We start from the raw sequence: 19,309 nt of genomic DNA on the forward strand, positions 1-19,309 counted from the left end.
ATAAAAATAAAAATAAAAATCCGATATAAATCATATTTTTTTTTAATTTAAAAAAAACCATCCATTTTTATCCACCTTGAACCCAAGTAGCTTCGCTCTCAATCCACAAACCACATATATTCCTTTTCTGAACGCCCTTAGAAGGCACAAAAAGTTATTTTTCTGAAGCACTGCTGTTCCAAGCTTGTTAGTCCATATTTATCTCAAATATCCTTCATCTTTTTCAGAAAACGACACTTGCTTTTCCGGTTTAACGTTTTTATTGGGTTGTACAATAAAAAAGATACAAAATACGAAAGTAAAAAGGAAAACAGTGGGGGGGGGGAAGGGGGAAGAGAAGTGAGGGAGGATGAGGAAAAGAAAAAGAAACATTGACTTCTGACTGTGTCCGTTGCAGTAAAATAAGGCATTAACATCAAATCACAAATTGGTTTTTTTCATAATAATGAACAAACCATTTCTATAAAGACTTTATCAGTATCTAATCGGTACAACCCAAAATCAAAGTTTCATTCTTTTTCCACTCCAAGTACAAAGTTCAGAAGTAGAAATCGAAGTACTTCTAGTCTTTTCTTTAATCAAAATAGTCAAGTTTGCCATTTCAGCCAACCCCATCCACTTATGCAACCATTCATCCATGGTAGGAATCGAGGTGTCCTTCCGTTTTTGTGCGTACAATAGCCTTGCTGCTGTCAAAGAAAACAACTTTGGCTTTTCGAGCCAAAGCTCCATACATTATTTTAACGAGGCAGCCCTTCTCTTTTTCCCTGCGCTTTGCAAAATGTGAAAAGGTCCTTACTTTTGCTAACCTCCTCCTTCCCTTAAGTAATAAAACTTGCAACAGCCAAAAAAAAAAAAAAAAGGCCTAAATTTAAACCAGCTACCTGTACATTCGTTTCCCCAGGAAACAAGCAAGGCCAAAAAACAAAAAAACTATTTACTGGCAGGCAGAAGAGTGAGGCAGGGTGACCCAGCCAAAAATTCACCAGTGTGACTCTATTAGCTGGAATGAGGGCAAGGAACCATTTCAAAGCTGTTCCTGTTCTGGAATTGATTTTCTGCAGATCTAAAAGTCAGGGCAGTCACACAATTTGTTTGGAAGTGATAAAATTACTAAAAAGGGAGCCATTTGGGTTATATTACTTGGATGCTCCAACTCTGCCGGTTCTGACCAGTTCTGGAAAACCAGTGGTGGAAATTTTGAGTAGTCCGGAGGCTCGGCCAATCCCACCTCTGACTGGCCCCGCCAACCCCATCTCTTCTCCGCCTCCCATTGAGTCCCAGCTGATCGGCTGGGTCTCCGTTGGTTGCCCTGCACAGGAGAACGGAGCTGGAGAGCAGGTTAGTGGGGTTGGGGAGGGAAGGGGGATTTTGCAGCGGCCTTCTTTTCCCCTGCCACGCCCACCAAGCCACGCCCACAGAACCGGTAGTGACCAATTTTGAATCCCACCACTGCTCCGACTCCACAATAATAAAAGACATGACTTAAGACCTGAATAAAACAGGAAGCTTAGCTTGAATATGCACAGGGAGTCCTGGACTTATGACCACAGTTGAGCCCAAAGGTTTTTAAGTGAGTTTGGCCTCATTTCACGCCCTTTCTTGCCTCTGTTTGTTAACCGAAGCAACGCAGTCAAGTTAGGGCCACGACTGTTCAGTGAAATCTGTCTTCCCCGTTGATTTGGCTTGTCAGAAGGTGGCCGAAGGGGGTTCACGCAACCCGAGGACACTGCAACAGTCATAAATACGTGCCAGTTGCCAAGCAGCTTGATGGCACAACCGCAGGGATTTTGCAAACGGTTGGAAAAGTATGGAAAACGGTCATTTGGGGTTTTTTAAGTGTCGTTTCAACTTCGGTCGCTAAACGAATGGTTATAAGCTGAGGAACCCACTTGTAGAAAGAAAACTATTCGTTGAGGCCATGGCTGGGCCTCCCCGTCTCTTCCCCCAAAGCACCTGAAGGCAGGACAAGAAGCAAAGGATGGAAACCAATCAGAGAGAGAAGCAACCTCGAATTAAGGAGAAACTTCCTGACAGTGACAATCATTAACCAGTGGAACTGCCTGCCTCCAGAAGCCGTGAATGCTCCAGAACGTGAAGTTTTTAAAGAAGAGATTGGATAAGCGTCTGTCTGAAGTGGTGTAGGGTTTCCTGCCTAAGCTGGGGGGTAGGACTAGAAGACCTCCAAGGTCCCTTCCAACTCTTGTTCTATTCTTCCGATGCCAAAGGACTTACTTGTTTCACTTTCTCCTCGAAGTCAGCATCGTTGTGGTCTGAGATCATCTGCGCCAGTCGAATTTGCTCCGCAGTGGCCTGGGAAGGAAAAGGCCCAGAAAGAGAAAAATGAGACGCTTGCATTTTCAGAGGGGCCGCGTCCAAAAGGAGAGGGGGTGGGTGGGTGGGAGGATGGAGAGACAGGTAAGTGGGTTGTAACCCTTCAGGTGAGGTGCCCTAAAACGACTGGGACAGGAGAGAGGATTTGAGCTCCAATTAAAGCCAGTTCCCAACTCGGGGAAATGGCCTGAAGGGGGAAACTCAAAATCTGAAAAAATTGTTCACCAGTCGCATCCTCCCAGGATGGAAGTCCTTGACTTATGACCATCGTTGGAGAGGGGAATCTCCACCGCAAGCTTGTCACAGGATTTCACGAACAATTTTTACAGGGGTTAAGTGGATCGCCACGTTCCTTAACCGAGTCACGCTGCCGTTAAGTGAATCACGTGGCTGTGAAGCAAATCCGTGACGCTTAATCCAACGGGCGAAGCAAGCGGTGGCGGCTCCGAAGCCGTGTTTTAAAAAAAAAAAGACCGAATCAAATCCCAGCTTAGCGGAACGAGTTCTTGTCTTCCCATTTTGGTGTAGTGATTAAGGCACCGGGGCTAGGAAGCGGAGGACCCTGAGTTCAAGTCCCACCTTAGGCATGAAAGCCAGATAGGTGACTTTGGGCCAATCACCAGGAGACTGGGAGTTCTAGTCCTGCCTTAAGGCATGAAAGCTGATTGGGTGACTTTGGCCCAATCACCAGGAGACTGGGAGTTCTAGTCCCACCTTAGGCACAAAAGCCAGCTGGGTGACTTTGGGCCAATCCCTATTCCTCCTCTCTCTCTCAGCCCAACGCATCTTACAGGGTTGGCATTGTGGGGAAAAGAAGAGGAAGGAGCATTAGGTAGATTCACCGCCTTATTTCTAACAATAACAAAGGCGGAATAAAAACATAGAATAGTAGTAATTCCCTCGAGTGAACCCCGAGAAGCCCTTTAAGAACAGTTGGGAGGCGGAAGACAAAACACCTCACAATTCATGGGCATGGCAAATCCTTGCAAGTAGTCAAATATCAAGAGTTTTGCCCACCAGGCTGCAACCTGATTGCCCAGGTAACCAAATGCTTGGGTCCAACTGGCTAAGGAAAGAGGGGGGAGAGAAGTGTGATTCCTCCCAGCACACACACACACACACACACACACCCTGGCAGCTATCCTCCAGAAAAGCCAAACTCCGCCTTCCCTCCCAGTTCAGACTTCCTGGCTGAGAACAAACAAAGGTGGAGAAGCTGCACCTTTTGTCTCCCAGGAAGACGTTAGGGCCAGGTGCCACCAAGTCACAACCGAAAGAGCAAGGAGAGGCCGGGCGCACACCTCCCGGTTTCCAAGGATGCCGCTAGCTCCGCCCTCACCTGTGGCCTCTGCTTGTGCTGTGCCTGGGTCTGTGTTTGTGTCTGCTCCCAGCTTCCCCGGGTTCGGTTGGTGCCTACCGATGTCATCATTTACAGTATATACAAATAACAGTATTTACAAGGCAGAAACCTGTAAATGAAATCGAAGAAAGAAAAGGCGTTAAGTGTTTAAGAAGTTTTTCTCTTTGCCAGCCGTAATGTCTTTTTCACGTTATCCACCAGGTGCGTACAGGTAATCCTTCGACTTCAATTTAGCTCAACAGGAGGCAAGACAGCCGTTCGGGGGGGGGGGGGGGGGATTCTGCCCATTTTACGACCTTTCCAGCTGCAGTTGTTGAATGAACCACTGCAGTGGTTAAGTTAGGAACCCGGTTGTTAAGTGAATCTGGTCTGAATTTGGATCACGGGACCCCGGGGATGAAAAGTGGTCATAAGTCACCTTTTCAGTGCCGTTGTTAAGTCCGAACAGTTGCTAAAGAAATGGTTGTAAGTCAAGGACTATCTTCATTCCATTTTTATTTTGGGCTAATTTCCAGCACTTGCTTCAGAAGAGCTGCCAGCGTGTCTGTTAAAGAACCACACGTTTTTTTCACTGCAGTAACCTACGCCAGGGGTCTTCAAACTTGACAGCTTTAAGGCTTGTGGGCTTCAGCTCCCAGAATCCCTCCTCCTCCAGTCATGTTAGCTCAGGAATTCTGGGAGTTGAAGTCCACTAGTCTTAAACTTGCCAAGTTTGAAGATCCTTCATCTAATCTATCTATCTATTCTCTCTCTTTATCTATTCCAGGGGTCTTCAAACTTGACAGCTTTAAGGCTTGTGGGCTTCAACTCCCAGAATTCCTCCTCCTCCAGTCATGTTAGCTCAGGAATTCTGGGAGTTGAAGTCCACTAGTCTTAAACTTGCCAAGTTTGAAGATCCTTCATCTAATCTATCTATCTATTCTCTCTCTTTATCTATTCCAGGGGTCTTCAAACTTGACAGCTTTAAAGGCTTGTGCGCTTCAGCTCCCAGAATTCCTCCTCCTCCAGTCATGTTAGCTCAGGAATTCTGGGAGTTGAAGTCCACTAGTCTTAAACTTGCCAAGTTTGAAGTCCCTTGCCCTACACACACATCCTGCTTACTGGCTACCATTTCGAAAAGATTTGAGGACGATCGGGGAGCCCTCCTTTAATTTTTCTCTTTTCTGGCTTCACCCCAGCTCTACATGATGGACTTCAATTCCTAGCCGTCACAACTCCAGTTGTTAAAAAAACCCGATAAACCTTTTCCTAAGAGAAGTTTCCATGACCAGTGGAAAGTTATAGAGGTGTGTTGCAACACACCACCCGAAAAGAAGAAGGATCACTTTCTGTTAGAAAAGGAACAACTGTTCTCCACCATAGCAGGACTTAATTTCACATTTTTAGCATCTCTTTGGAGCATCAGGATTTTCTTTTTCTGCATCAATATCCATCCTGGCTTCAGAGAACCGAAGAAAGCTTTATCAAATCACAAACCAGGAAAGGGCTAAGTACTTTGAAAACTCCAAAAGGTAGCTGGAAACTCAACGGGATGTATGAATTCCGAGTCAGGATGGGGAAGTTCACAGAATTGTTCAAATTTTCCTAGCTTTGCAGATGTATTTAACCAAGAGCAGAGAGAGTGGGCCAAGATACAGCAGCTGCCTTAAAAAAAACAAAAAAACCAGGTAATTCTGAAATCCAGACTAGCCAAGGCAGAAAGGCCGCCCCAAAACAGATCACTCACAAGAAGGAAATCAGAAACCAAAATTTGAGGTGTTCAGGGTTTTTATATGGAGCAGGACAATTATCTCCTTTTCCTTCCTTCCTTCTGAGAAATCACACCACACGTAAGCCACTTACGGCAAAGTGATTCAACCCAACCTTGGTTTTCCAGGAATCCAATCTGCTCTTTTTAAAAGAACCCCCTGGCTGAATCAGCTCATCAAAAAATCCCAGGCAGCAAATGGCTCGTGGAAGGAAACATTTTCAATCCACAGGACCAGGCCTGTTTGCCAAACCAATTTTTAGCCCGGGCAGCAAACACACACACACACACAGACAGAGGTGGGAGAAAGAAAGTGATGCAACAAGGTTTGTGTTTTGTCTCCTGGCTCAGAAATTGAGCCCTCATCTCTGGAGACAGGGGGAAGAAAAGAGAACAGGGTCTTGTTAAGCTAAAGGCACATTTTTTAGGGAACCAAGACGTGAAATGTATGCTTGGGAAGGAAAATCTCTCTCCGGTGTCTATTTATGGCACACCTGGCATTCTTATCATCGTAATATACAGCAGGGATTTCCAAAAGAGCTGCTTTTGAGCTCTCCAGACCAGTGACAGTGCAGGGTGTACGCAACAGGAGCATCCAAAGAGACCCGAAAGGTGTTAAGGCCGAGGCACAAAACTGGGAAGAAGTAAACAAAATCTTCTCAGGCCACGATAACAGAAGAACATTATTGTATTAATGTCCTCTGGATATTCCCAAAAGGAGCCATTTCTGGCTACAGCCAGCCAGCCAGCCAAACAGGAGTTGGTGTTCCTGGATGCTTGATTTTTTTTCTCTCTCTCCCTCTTTTCCACCCCTTCCTCACAAGAGAAACACGTGAAAAATGGGGTGCTCCCAGCTGCAATGGATGTACACCCCTCCCTGGCTTACTCGGCAGCCTCCGCTAAAAAAGGAAGAGATGGCAGGTGATGGGAGAGACTTTAGAGAGAGCGGCTGCCAGCCGAGCCAGGTACAGTTGGGGAGAAGGAAAATCCACCTGACTTAGCATCCAGAGGAGCAAGATTTGCCCGGGTGGGGATTTGTCCACGTCTCACAACTTCATCCTGAAAAGTTACTGGCCGCTTCTCAGGAGCCGGGGACACCTCCCCGTGGGTCAAACGGCCTTGCCACAGCTTCGGGCGAAGTGAAACCTGGCTCCAAAGATGCCTGGTCAAGAACAGCTGGAAGCAAATGTTTGGGGAAGAGATGGGAAAAGACAAGCTTTTTTTTTTTAAACCTCCAGATTTCTTTCTTTTTTAAAAAAAATAAAACTTCAGTTTTCTTTGAAAGAAAAAGAGAAAGAAAGGAAAGAGAAAAAAAATTAAGACAAGGGAAGATTCAATGTTCTGGAGAGGGGGTTGTTAAATCTTTAATTTTATTCTCAAGGACTAAGAAAACAAGGTCCCTGGCTGGAGACTTTTGATTAGGGGAGATTCTAACAAATGGTGCTTCTTTGCAAGAGTGAAAATCCACAAGTAGAGCACGAGAAAGCAAACCCTTTTGTCAAGATGAGTTAGTTTGCAGAAGGCGGCGTCTAAGGGGACACCAGTTTTGCCTATATCCCACGATCGACTTCAATACGATTCGCTAAACGGGCCAGATAGCGGGATTAAAGTAACTTTTGGCTCTCTTCCTCTCTCTCCAAAGTGGCCTTCTGCTCCTTGAAGCCATCCTGCTGAAGACCAATAGGCCACTGCTTATCCTCCATCCCCTTATAAACCCAAACAAATGGCAATAAATTCACTACCAGATAGCAAATGTTTCAAGACCGGCAATAAAGACGGAAGTGGTTTAAAAAATAAATCAATCAGGAATTTGGAGAAAAGATAGTTGAGTAAACGTGTCTCCTTTAAAGAACAGCAGTTCTCTCACCTTGCTGTCAGGTGAACAAAGGCCAAAAGGGTATAAGATCAAGGTAGCTAGACTAATCTCTAGAAGAGTTTGCTCCGTGTTCCAACCTATGCAACGGCAATGTTATTCTTTCCCATGTTATTCCTGAAAGAGGGTAATTCTTGGATTACAGCTTCCATCCAGGGAGAGCAAGCTTCTAAATCATTCATAGGCCATTTTTTTTTTCTGTCCAGAGATAATTCGTTGCTTGCTGATTTCTGAACTGAGGCCTTTCTGCTTTCCAAATTGCTAACTACTATCTTCAAACAGCAGCATGAAAGCAGGAACTTTCTCTGTTAACAAGTTCAGAAGGGAGGAAAAAAAACATGGCATCCTGAGCTTACAAAGAGAGGCTGGGATAACAGGGCCTTTTCTTTAAAAGAAAAAAATAAGAGACAGCACTGTTTTCAACAAGATTGTAGTTCCTCCCGAAGTAAGACTGACTTACCTCAGAATAAACACAAAAGAAGAGCAGTCCAACTGAAGAACTAAGAACACAAAATGCAGATTGCTGAAATAGGCAAGGAGGATTCACGATTACATTTTGTTAGGGAAAGTATACTGCTTACCACAAAAAAAACAACAACAACCCTCCAATTCTTTTCATTTCTTTTGGGACATAAGGAAGCACCTAATGTTTTGGAGGACAATGAAATGCTTGGCTGACTGAGAAGATTGGAGCATCATTCCTGAGAAAAATATTATGGTCGGTTTTGCTTGAAAGGATGTCCTTGAGAAAAGAACGATGCCAGGAAAAGTTAAGAAGCCAGAATGTCAACATTGCTTTTAGGCCTTAAAAAAAAAAAAAAGAAAAAGAAAAAGCGGGGGAGGGAGAACATAAGAGCTCGTGGGATGAGTAGGAACAGGAGGAGCAGTAAACATTTCAGAAGGATGAAAAGATGCATCTTTTGTGGCTTTTTTGTCCATCCACTGAGAAATTGTGCTGACTTACAGCCGTTGTGAACTCCCACAATTGTGGCCTTCCTGGCTGGGAAGCGACCCAAGCTGTTTATTTGGAGAAGAAGCTATTTAAGAATATCACAAATAGTAGGACTTAAGAGAAGGAAACAGCAGGCCGGTAAGTTTCTTATGGTTACAAAGTCCCAGGTGAAGTCACTCCCAAGGTGACACAACACAAAAATGATTTTGTTCATTTAAGGGAAACTGCAAGGGGAAGAGGTCCAGAAGACCCCGGAAAGAAGAAGGAAGAAAAGCGTATGGGGTAAATTCCCAGAGCCTCAGGAATTATAGTGAGCTGAGAAGCATTTAGGAAAGTGAGAGAATCCTGAGACCTGCCGTTGCTAACTTTGTAAGAAAAGAAATAAAATGATCTCAAACTTCAGCCTTCAAATGCTTGTGGATCACTTTTTTTCCTCTGCAAAGGGGGATATTTAAAAAACTTTCCAAGGCTCCTGGGAAAGTCTTCCAGCAAAACTTCAGGCCCAGCAGAGCCACAGAGCATGGGGTCCAAGAGATAACCAGCAAGCACATCCATTCACTCAGCAGCCAGGTTGGCCTGGAGTCAAGCTGGATTGAACCCCCGCTCAGCTGCAAACAAGATTGCTGGGCACCAAGCCCTCACCTCTTTTTTTTTTTTTTTCCCTTTTAAACGGTGGGAGGATAACAAAGGAACACCCTACTGCCTGCTGAAAAAGGAGCTGGCAGGCTTAGGAGGAAGAAGAACCACTCGCTCTCAAAATTTAAGAAGCCTTCGATTTTCTTTTCTTTAAAGAGGATTAAAAAGCAAAATTAAAGAGATGGATATGATAGAAGGGGGAGGAAGTGAGAGGGAAATCGAGACCCTGATCTTATGCAAAAGACCCCCTGGCACAGAAGAGGGATCACAGAAGAGAGCAGATTTTAGGAAATCTGACTTTTTAAAGGAAGTAAATTGAGACCACCCATCTTATGCAAAAGATCCCCCTGGGTGGAAAGAGAGGGAGAGAGAAAGGACCGTTTTCGGTTTTAGGAGGAGGTTTTTTTGCCACTTTTTGAGGCAAATTGAGACTCCTGTTTTGTGCAACAGATCCCAGGTAGGGAAGGAGGGAGAAGAAGGGATCACTCCAGATTAGAATTTGGGGAGTTTTCTGCCACTTTTGAGGGGGCAAATAAAGAAGACTTGCAATCGTATGCAAAGGATCCCCCCACATGGAAGAGGGAAGGGGATCAGATTTGGGAGAGGTTTCTGCTACTTTTGGAGGGGCCAAAATAGCGGATCCTTATACAAAGGATCCCCCTGCGTGGAAGAGGAGATCACTTGAGATCGGATCTGGGGAGGTTTCTGCCACTTTTGAGGGGGCAAACAAGAGACCTGAAATTTTACCCAAAGGATTCCCCCCCACGCGTGGAAGAGGAGGAAGGGATCACTGGGGATCAGATTTGGGGAGATCCCTGCCAGAGACGCTGACCTTATGCCGAGGATCTCTTCCCCCCACCCCATGCCAGAGGGAGGAGGCAGAAGAGATCCCAGTGGATCCTAGGAGATCCCTGCCACTTTTCCAGGAAAGGGGGGTTTAAAAAAACACGCCTCCTGTCCAAGCCAGGAAAGGTGGTTTGACGAGGCAAGAACCCAATTTATTCAAGCTCCCCCCGCCCTGTTGGCGATGCCCCTTCCCCAAAAGAGATGGGGGCGCCCCGTTTGGGGGCCAGGAAACTCCGCCAGGCCGGGGGGGAGGAAAGCTCCGTCCAGGCCCGATTGAGCCCTGGGCCCGGCTGGGGGGTCGCAAGGCTCCGCCCCGGGACATGGGGGGTCCGGGGTCGCCCCTCCACGTGGGGGGAGAGAAGGACCCTCCCCTGCTTCCCGCCCCGCGGTTCCTTTGGCCCCCGAGGGCCGAGGCGAGGCCGGCGGGCCCGGGAGGAAACAATGAAGCGGCGCTTCCTCGAGGGGGAAGCGGCCTCGCCCGGGCAGGAAGGGCCGCCGCTCATCGCGGCGGGAGGGGGAGGGAGAGGGAGGGAGGGAGGGGCCTGCGGGGAGTTTCCCGGGCCTCGGGCTGGGTCATCGGAAGGCTCAAAGAGAGACGATGGAATCCGATACGGTCGAAGGGGAAAAAAAAAACACCTTTCCCACCCCCCTTCCGGGGTCTTTCCGGAGGTCGAGGCCGACTTTGGGCGCGCCCGGCCCGGCTTGGCGTGCTACGCGAGTCCCCGGCTTCACCCCGGCCGACTAGGCCTCGACGGAGGCGCTCTCGACCGGAACTCGCCCGCCTCCTCACGCCCCCTTCCTCCCCTTCAGGCCGGCAGGGAAAAAACCCTCCGGAGGCCCCCGGCCGAGCCGCCGCTGCGCCAGATACCCGCCTCCGCCGCGCCGTCGCCGCCGCCGGTTCCCGGGAATCGCCTCATAAAAGTAAAGCGGGGATTATCGCGCGGGGGAGGGAGGAGGAGGAGGCGGGGCCGGCTCTTAAAGGGGCCGCGCGCCATTTTTTCCTCTCTCTTTTTACCTCAGCCGCTGCCGCCGCCGCCACACACGCACACTGACAACTGAAGCCAGCGCGGGCGAGGCGCCGCCCCTTCGGCCACGTGATGAGTGGGGGGCGGGGCCGCGCGGGGTGGGATGGGGGACGCCCGGCGTCAGGTGGCCGCGGCACGCCCCCTTCGCCCGCGGGACAGCGCCAGTGCGCCTGCGTGCGGGGAGGAGGAGGAGGAGGAGGAGGAGATGTGCTCCCCCTCCCTCCCTGTGTTTGTTTTCCTCGGTTCTCCCCTTTAGCCCCGCCTCTGAGCACGTGACTCTGTTTGGCTTCCTCTTTTTCTTTTATTTTCTTTTTTAAAAAAATCTCTGGTCTCCGGCATCCTACTCAACCTTTCTCTTTTAATGTTAAGCCTTTGTGAAAGAGATTATAGATAGTTCCGGCTCCTGTGCGACAGGGCCTCCCACCATGCGGGGTTGGGCCACGCAAAAACAAGCATGGGCAAACGGAGGGAAATCTCTAACCGAGGCTTTGATGATTTGCTCGCTCGTCTACGCCCGGGTTAATTTTGGAACTTTTGGGGCTTACTTTTTAAATTTAATTTGGAGCGTTGGCTAACGCCGCAATTCTAACCCCCCCCCTTCCCTTGAGAACCGGACGTGTCGGGCGTGGAGAACGCCTTTCTCTTGGGCTTTCCAATATGGCGAGCCGCCTTTCTCTTCGTGGTTTTCCTCCACTGCTTCCGGTCAGCTGACACCCCCCAACTTCCTCTTCTTAACATTTTGCCCGTCTGGTTGGGCCTGGAGGCGTGGTCATAGCCACGTGACCGGCGCGCGGGCGGCTCCGGCGGCGGCCATGTTGTGCGGCCCTGAGGGCGGCCGGGCCAGGAGCCTCGCCCGGCCATGGCGGGCTCCGCTTCCTCTGCTTCCGCCGTCTCGTCCTCCTCTTCTTCCTCCTCCTCTTCTTCCTCCTCCCCTTCCTCCTCTTCTCCCTCTACCGCTTCACCGGCCCCGTCCAGCAACTGGCTTTCCGGGGTGAACGTGGTGCTGGTGATGGCCTACGGGAGCCTGGTGAGGCCAATCCGCGACCCTCGGACGCCTTTCGCCTTTTTCCCTTATGACGGGAGGAGTGCTGGGACTACAGAGCCCATCGCCCGCAGCCACTGCTGCTTCAGGGCTGGAAACCCAGCAGAGCGAGGGGCGGGGAAGAAACTAGGCGGGGAAAGGGAGAGTTGCCTTGGACGATGGGCTTTGTAGTCTTCAGGCTTCAGTCCATGGGGAGGGAGGGATTGGTTTGGGCGATGGGAGTTGGAGTCCGCACCTTTGGAAAGCGGAGAGACGCGAGAGCCTCCCTTTGATTTGCTATTACGAATACTACTGCACATAATATTAATATGTAAAATATAAATTATAATATACTTTGTAAGAATCGCCTTGCAGGGGGAGATGGGAGGCCTTAAAAAGGTAATAACAAAAAAATAAATAAACGGAAAAAAGAATGCTGCTTTTATGATTTGTTGGCTAGCCAGATGTTCAGACGGGGCCTGGCCTTTTGCAGCCCTTCCTATGATGATTACTATTCATTTACTCTTCTTAATCTTTCTTATTGCTGTTTATTGCGGATGAATTAATTACAAATACAATACTTGATTAATCATATATGTTGATATATGCTAATATTGCTACTGTTGTCTGTATATGCAATGCTGGGATGTTTAGACTGGATTTGGCAATTGGAGTCCTTCCTATTATTATTAGCATTATTAGTATTCATTGCTCTTTGTAGTCTTTGTTATTACTCTTTATTACTACTATAGTAGGACTACATTGGGTTAATTGCATGTGTCAATGATGTACATTAATATTGTTACATTACTTTTATAGTTTGTCAAACAATCAGCGGGTTGTTTAGATTCAATTTGGCTTTTTGGAGCCCTTCTTGTTAATATTACTATTATTACTACCACTATTATTATTATTATTAGTATTATTGTTATCATTATCGTTATTATCATTATTATCATTATTTTATTTTATATTTTATTTTATTATTTAAACATGAAACAGTCAACTGCAGATTTAAAAATGTATCACAAATACTATTGATTGGCCCTGATGGTTGATATGGGTTGCTGCCAGCATCCTAGGTATCAACCAAGTTTTTAAATTATTATGTTATTATTATATTATATATTTAGTCTTCAAGTCCATTCACAGTCTGGGACAAGGAATAACTTAACAGTTCAAGTCCTAACCAAGGACCTAAGAATTGTTAAAGTAACATCTGAGTATATATAGGCAGTTCCAATTAAGGTGGGTTTTTTGTTTGTTTGTTTGCAAAGTCAGGATATTCAGGTCTAATAAGTTGAAAATGTCCAGGTATCTAAGCAACCCTTTGGGTATTAACTCCGAGAGCTCCTATTACTATTGGTACAACCAATTTGGTTTCTTCCTTTTCCACAAGTGCTGAATTTCAGTTTGCAGATTGCATTGTTGTTTATTGTTTCATTGCTATTGTTTGCTGGATTTTGACGGGGTTCAAACTTTGGGATTCAAACCTTCCAGGGTCATCCCCCCTCCCCCACTACACCTCTGCGAGGTAGGCTAAGCTGTCCCTCATAGCTGGGGTGGGTCCCCTCCACTTCTCCAGCCTCCTCCCTGACCACTCACTGACCCTTCCTTTGCCTCCTCTCCAGGTCTTCGTCCTGCTCTTCATCTTCGTCAAGAGACAGATCATGCGCTTCGCCATGAAGTCTCGCCGGGGCCCCCACGTGCCGGTGGGCCAACACGCCCCCAAGGTTGGTGAAAAAGCCGAGGTCTTTTACCCTCTTTTCCTGGGGGGACTTCTTGAATTCACCTAGACCCCTCTGATTTCAGCCTTAAAAAAAATGAAGGAGGGGGATTGTGGTCCTTGGTGCTCTCTGTGCTTGGTGGTTTTCTTGCAGACATTTCATGACCCAGCTAGGTAACATCATCAGTACTGGAAGGGAGGGCAGTTTGCTCTCTATTTAGTTATAGCAAAAAAAAACAAAAAAACCTTCCTTTCTAGCCCTGGCGATGTTACCTAGTCGGGTCAGGAACCATCTGCAGAGACCGCCCAGGACACCAGTCCTCCTCCTCTCCACAAACCTCACTCCCTTCTAATCCTGATGATGTTACCCAGTTGGGTCATGAAACGTCTGCCAGAAACCCACTGAGCTCAGGGGGCTCCAAGCACCCTTCGTTTCATCCCTGAGCACCAAATCTTCTCCTTTATCAGCGGTTCTAGAGTCGGTGCATGTTATAATCTCATCGGCCTGCAACCTCAGGAGCCTCTTCATCATCATAATTTTTGCAAATCTTGACTGCTCCGTAACAGAGGCCGATAATGTTCGCGGTTTGCAAAAAGAGAGCCAAATCCATGAGAAATCGCTCCTCCAGTCAGGAGTAATCTATCTAGAATAGAGTAGAATAGAATGGGGATAGGACAGGACAGGACAGGACAAGACAGGACAGGACAGAATAGGACAGAATATAATAGTGTAGAATAGAATTAGAATAGAATAGAACAGAAATTAATGGAATAGGGTAGGATTCTTTATTGGCCAAGTGTGATTGGACACACAAGGAATTTCCCTTGGTGCAAATGCTCTCAGTGTCCATAAAAGAAAAGATACATTCATCAAATGTCAAGAATCATCAGGTACAACATTTAATGATAGTCTTAGGGTACAATAAGCAATCAAATACTAGGAAACAGTCCATATACATCGTAAGGTTACAAGCGACAAAGTTACAGTCATACAGTCACAAGTGGGAGGGGATGAGTGATAAGGAGTGATGAGAAGATTAATAGTAATAGTAGTGCAGACTTTGTAAATAGTCGGACAGTGTGGAGGGAATTATTTGTTTATAGGCACAAAGTAGCAAGAGTTTGATTAGGAGATGTCCGGCGTGTGGAGCTAATCCTTCTCTCCTTTCAATCCCTCTCTCCATTCAGGGACTCAAGGAAGAGATCGACATCCGGCTATCCCGGGTTCAGGACATCCGATATGAGCCCCGGCTGCTGCTGTACAGCGACCCTCGAATGCTACAACTCGAGTCGCCTAGGAACCCATGTACTGGACTCCAGAATCGGCGGGTGGGTGGGACGAGGGCAGACGCCCGGGGAGACCTGGCCCCAACTAAGCTTCTCCCCTGTTTCCCGTTTCAGTCCCTTACAACTACGTGTATCGGATGAAGGCTTTGGACGCTGTCCGAGACACAGGTAAAAAAAAACGAGAAGGTGTCCAGCAGAGCAACGAGAGGTCCGGATTTTGCCTTTGGTTTGGTTGCAGTTTCAGCCCCCAGCCCGGGGGCAATGTGGATCAGAGAAGATAATCGCGGGGGTGGGGAGGGGGTTTGACTTTGGAAAGGGCCTTGACGCGCCCTGTTTCGGGAAACTTGATTTTCAAGGTGACTTTGTTAGATGTTGTGTCAGAGCCAGTTTGGTGTAGTTAAAGATCAAGTTGCTAGACGGAAGGTAGCTGGGAGCCAGTTTGGTGTGGATTTGATCACAGGTGACTGGGAGTAGATGTTGTGTCTTAGGCAGTTAAAGAGCATCCAGTTGGAAACCAGGAGACAGGGAGTTCTAGTCTTGCCCTAGACAGGGAAGCCGATTGGGTGACTTTGGGCCAATCACCAGGAGACAGGGAGTTCTAGTCCCGCCTTAGACATGAGAGCCAATTGGGTGACTTTGGGCAAAATCACCAGGAGACAGTGAGTTCTAGTCCCGCCTTAAGGCATGAAAACTGATTGGGTGACTTTAAGCCAGTCACCAGGAGGTTGTGAGTTCTAGTCCCATCTTAGACATGAAAGCCAGCTGGGTGACTTTGGGCCTGTCCCTCTCGGTCCTAGGGAGGAAGAAATGGCCCCTCTTGCCAAAAAAAAAAAAAAAACCCCTCTTCTTTATCATAATATACATAAGTTCTTTATCCAGACAACTTCTGAAAAATCAGACACCATTGAACAGAAGGGAAAAAAAAAACTAAGTTATTGATAAAAATACCTATTTCCCCGGAAGGACGTCTTTGAACCGTCGCAGGATTCCACAACGCCCCAGGCCAAATCTGGGCTCGTTGCAAAAATAAAAATAAAATAAAAATCGGCTTGTAGCAATTGTTGCCCCCCCCCCTCCTCAAAAAAATAAATCCAACCCTGCCACGTTTGTGGGCGTGAACCGTGTGTCCCCCCCGCGCTTCCCTCCGCAGAGATCCCCTACTCCATGGAAGGCCGCTACCCCAAGTTGCTGATGGAGAAAAACTTCCAGACCTACCTATTGGATCTCTGCAACTCCAGCAGCTCTTTGAAGGGGCTCCGCAAGACTCTGATCGATGCCCTCCTGGACGGATACGAGAACGCCCGCTACGGGACGGGGGTGAGTGTGTCGTCCTTCCCCCCCCTCCCCTTTGGCTCCCGGGGCTGGATGGTGGCTAGCGGGAAGGGGGTGCCTGTCCATCGAGCCTCCCAGTTCAGGCAGCTTTAAAAGACACGGGTGGGTTTGTTTGTTTTTCCCCCCTTCTCTTTCTGCCACAGGCATTCGGCAAAGTGGAATTCCTCCGCTTCCAGGAGGCCTTGAACGAGCTGGCAACCATGTGAGTTTGGCAGAGGGGCTGCAGGCGAGGGAAAGGGGGGCTGGATAACCAAAGAGTGGGAAGGGGACCTCAGAGGTCTTCTAGTCCAGCCCTAGGGCCACTCCACGCAGATGTCTCTTCAAAGCTTCCAGCGATGGGGAAGGAAGGAAAGAAGGAAGATAGGAAGGTGGCTAGATGGATGGATGATGGATGGGATGGATGGAAGGAAGGAAGGAAGGAAGAAGGAAGATAGGAAGGTGGCTAGATGGATGGATGGATGGGAAGGAAGGAAGGAATGAAGATAGGAAGGTGGTTAGATAGATGGATGGATGGATGGATGGATGGATGGATGGGAAGGAAAGAAGGAAGATAGGAAGGTGGCTAGATGGATGGATGGGAAGGAAGGAAGGAAAAAGAATAGCAGAATAACAGAGTTGGAAGGGCCCTGGGAGGTCTTCTAGCCCAACCCCTGCTGAAGCAGGAGACCTTACACCATTCCAGACTAATGATTGTCCAGTCTCTTCTTAAAAACTTCCAGTGATGGGGAAGGAAGGGAGGAAGATAGGAAGATGGCTAGATGGATGGATGGATGGATGGGAAGGAAGGAAGGAAAGAAGGAAGGAAGATAGGGAGGTGGGTAGATGGATGGATGGATGGATGGATGGGAAGGAAGGAAGGAAGGAAGAAAAAAGAATAGAATAGAATAACAGAGCTGGAAGGGAGGACCTTGGAGGTCTTCTAGTCCAACCCCCTGCTTAAGCAGGAAATTCTATATCGCATTTCAGACAGGTGGCTGTCCAGTCTCTTCTTAAAAACTTCCAGTGATGAGGGAGGAAGGGAAGGGAAGGGAGGAAGAGGGCTAGATAGATAGATAAATGGATGGGAGCTCTAAAGCTCTTCCAAAGAGGGGAGAGGGCAACCCAGGATCCTCTGGGCAATGAGGTTCACCCTCTGGAGTCCTTTCCTATCTGCCCCTGGTGCAATTGGCAAACCACACACAGGTGCAGGTAAGTTAAGATCCCCTCTAGGGCAGGGGTCTCCAACCTTGGCAACTTGAAGCCCTGAAGGACTTCCAACTCCCAGAATTCCCCAGCCAGCCAAGGTCAGAGACCCCCTGCTCTACAGCGCAGTGTTAGAAGGTCCCGGCGGTTTTTCAGGGGGTTTCTCCCTGGAAACCGAATCTGGGTTTCACACCTGGGCAGGTGGGTCGGTTGGTTGGCTGGTTTTCCCTTGCCTTTAAACGTAGCCCCTTCTTCCCGCAGCATCAAAGCCCGGGGCGAGAGCAGCCAGCGGCAGCATCAGTCGGCCGCCAAGGACCTGACCCACTCCTCCGACCTTTCCAGCCCCACCATCCAGGTCACCTACCTCCCTTCCAGCCAGAAGAGCAAACGAGCCAAGCACTTCCTGGAACTCAAGAGTTTCAAAGACAACTACAACACGCTGGAAAGCACCCTGTGACGCCCCTCACTCCACCTCCCCCACCTCGACCTCCCCCTGCCCAGGAGGGGGCACCTATTCCCTCCCCAAATGTGGACCAAAAGAGCTGGCCGTGCCTCTACTACCCCTCGTGGCTGCGTTTGGAAGCCTTGCTGTGAAAAGATGGAGAGAGGTTGGAGAATAGCTCCCTTCCTTCCCATCTCCAAAGCGAACCCTGGATAGGTTTTTTTTTCCCCTTATTCTTATTTTTTTTCTTATTTTTTCCCCCCGTCCATCTCTTATTTATTGACAAAAGACTCGTCCTCCCAGCATGCCGAACAAACCCAAGATCGGGCCAAGTTTTACAAGACTTTTTTGCCCGCCGCGAGAAACTTTATATCGGACTTTTCCACTTTGGACGACATTGGCCGGAAAGTGGCGTGGCGGTGGGACATTGCCGCGTCCATGGATGCAAGAGAAGGTTCCACGTGGCGTGGGACGTGTCCAGTGGGAGCATTTTCCACGTTTCCAGAGCAGGGAAGGATCGTCCCAAGAGAAAGAAAAAAAAAATATTTGTGTCCTCTTTTTACACTTCAGGGCAGGAAGCCCTTAAGAGCCACTCGCCGAGGCCACGTGGCACCATGTCCCATGTCCTTCGGGGACGTGGCCCTTTCTCCAGATCTCGTTCCTTGGGACGGCCTTGCTCAGCTTCCTCTCTCGAGTTGGGCAGTTTGAAATAAAAACGGGCAGTTTGCCTCACAAACACACACACACACACACTTCCTTTGCGGGTTTTTGTGTCCAAAGATGGTTAGGAAAGTCCCCTCCAGAATAAAGGAAACCAGGTTTTGGGTGGGTAGGAAGGGGCGGTGGTGGAAATAACCTGGTTTGCCAACAATTCGCAGGGTTGTTGTTGTTTTCCATCCTGTAACAATGGACAAACGTGGCTTTATTTTTGGTGCCTGTTGGGAGCCGAAGCGATGGTGAATTTTGCTCTCGATTTAAGAGGGGAATGCTTGGATTTCATGAAACATGATTTGAGGCAGAGGGATGGCGGCTTTTGTTTTTAAAAAGATGGTTTCTTGCAGATGAGGCAAAATTGCAGTCCTTCTGTTTGAAAATTAATAGAACATAGAATTCTTTTATTGGCCAAGCGTGATTGGGCACACAAGGAATTTGTCTTTTTAATCCTTAAAAAGTCGAGAGCAACCAAACATCCCAAAATGAATGTTTCATCCCAAAATTCAGCCCTTGATTTGACTACAAATGCTTAAAAACCAAAGGTCACAATCCACCTCCCCATTTTAAAATTAACCCTCGTTGCTAAAAAAAAGTTGAGTTTTTCACCCTGGGAAATTCAACACTTTTGACCACAAATACTTTATTTATTTATTTATTTATTTTCCCCCTCACTGGTATAACTAAAGCCGTGCCACATAAAACACTTGTTTTATATCGGCTCACTTTACAAACTGCAAAACCGCTAGGATTGTTGAATGGTTGTGATGGGCTGCCGAAAGCCAACTTGGCGGATCACAAACCGTGGTTTCCTGGGTCCACGTTTCCTTGAGTT

General features: G+C 47.9%; 2 protein-coding genes across 3 annotated transcripts in view; one reads left to right on the forward strand and one right to left on the reverse strand.

The window, feature by feature from the left end:
• UBAP2L (ubiquitin associated protein 2 like) overlaps positions 1–10,690 on the reverse strand; it is a 38,284-nt gene extending 27,594 nt beyond the window's left edge. Inside the window, exons 1-3 of one of the 2 annotated variants that reach the window (XM_087943110.1) lie at positions 10,617–10,690; positions 3,674–3,803; positions 2,236–2,313 (exon numbers count right to left, since the gene is read on the reverse strand). In XM_087943110.1, the coding sequence (XP_087799236.1) occupies positions 2,236–2,313; positions 3,674–3,763 (168 nt within the window). In that variant the 5' untranslated portion in view covers positions 3,764–3,803; positions 10,617–10,690. The remainder of the gene's footprint in view (positions 1–2,235; positions 2,314–3,673; positions 3,804–10,616) is intronic. The other variant, XM_087943111.1, reaches the window with a different exon arrangement.
• A 266-nt stretch (positions 10,691–10,956) lies between these two features.
• On the forward strand, positions 10,957–18,509 carry LTAP1 (lipid transport auxiliary protein 1). Its single transcript, XM_026689413.2, has 7 exons — positions 10,957–11,800; positions 13,426–13,527; positions 14,709–14,826; positions 14,922–14,975; positions 15,958–16,124; positions 16,283–16,341; positions 17,583–18,509. Exons 1-7 carry the CDS (start codon positions 11,633–11,635, stop codon positions 17,776–17,778), a joined length of 864 nt encoding a protein of 287 aa, XP_026545198.2. The 5' UTR covers positions 10,957–11,632; the 3' UTR covers positions 17,779–18,509.
• Positions 18,510–19,309: the final 800 nt, after the last annotated feature.

This window comes from Notechis scutatus, chromosome 14 (genome assembly GCF_049901735.1).
Source record: "Notechis scutatus isolate UNSWTSFEM ecotype Mainland chromosome 14, rNotScu1.2, whole genome shotgun sequence".
Lineage (NCBI taxonomy): Eukaryota > Metazoa > Chordata > Lepidosauria > Squamata > Elapidae > Notechis > Notechis scutatus.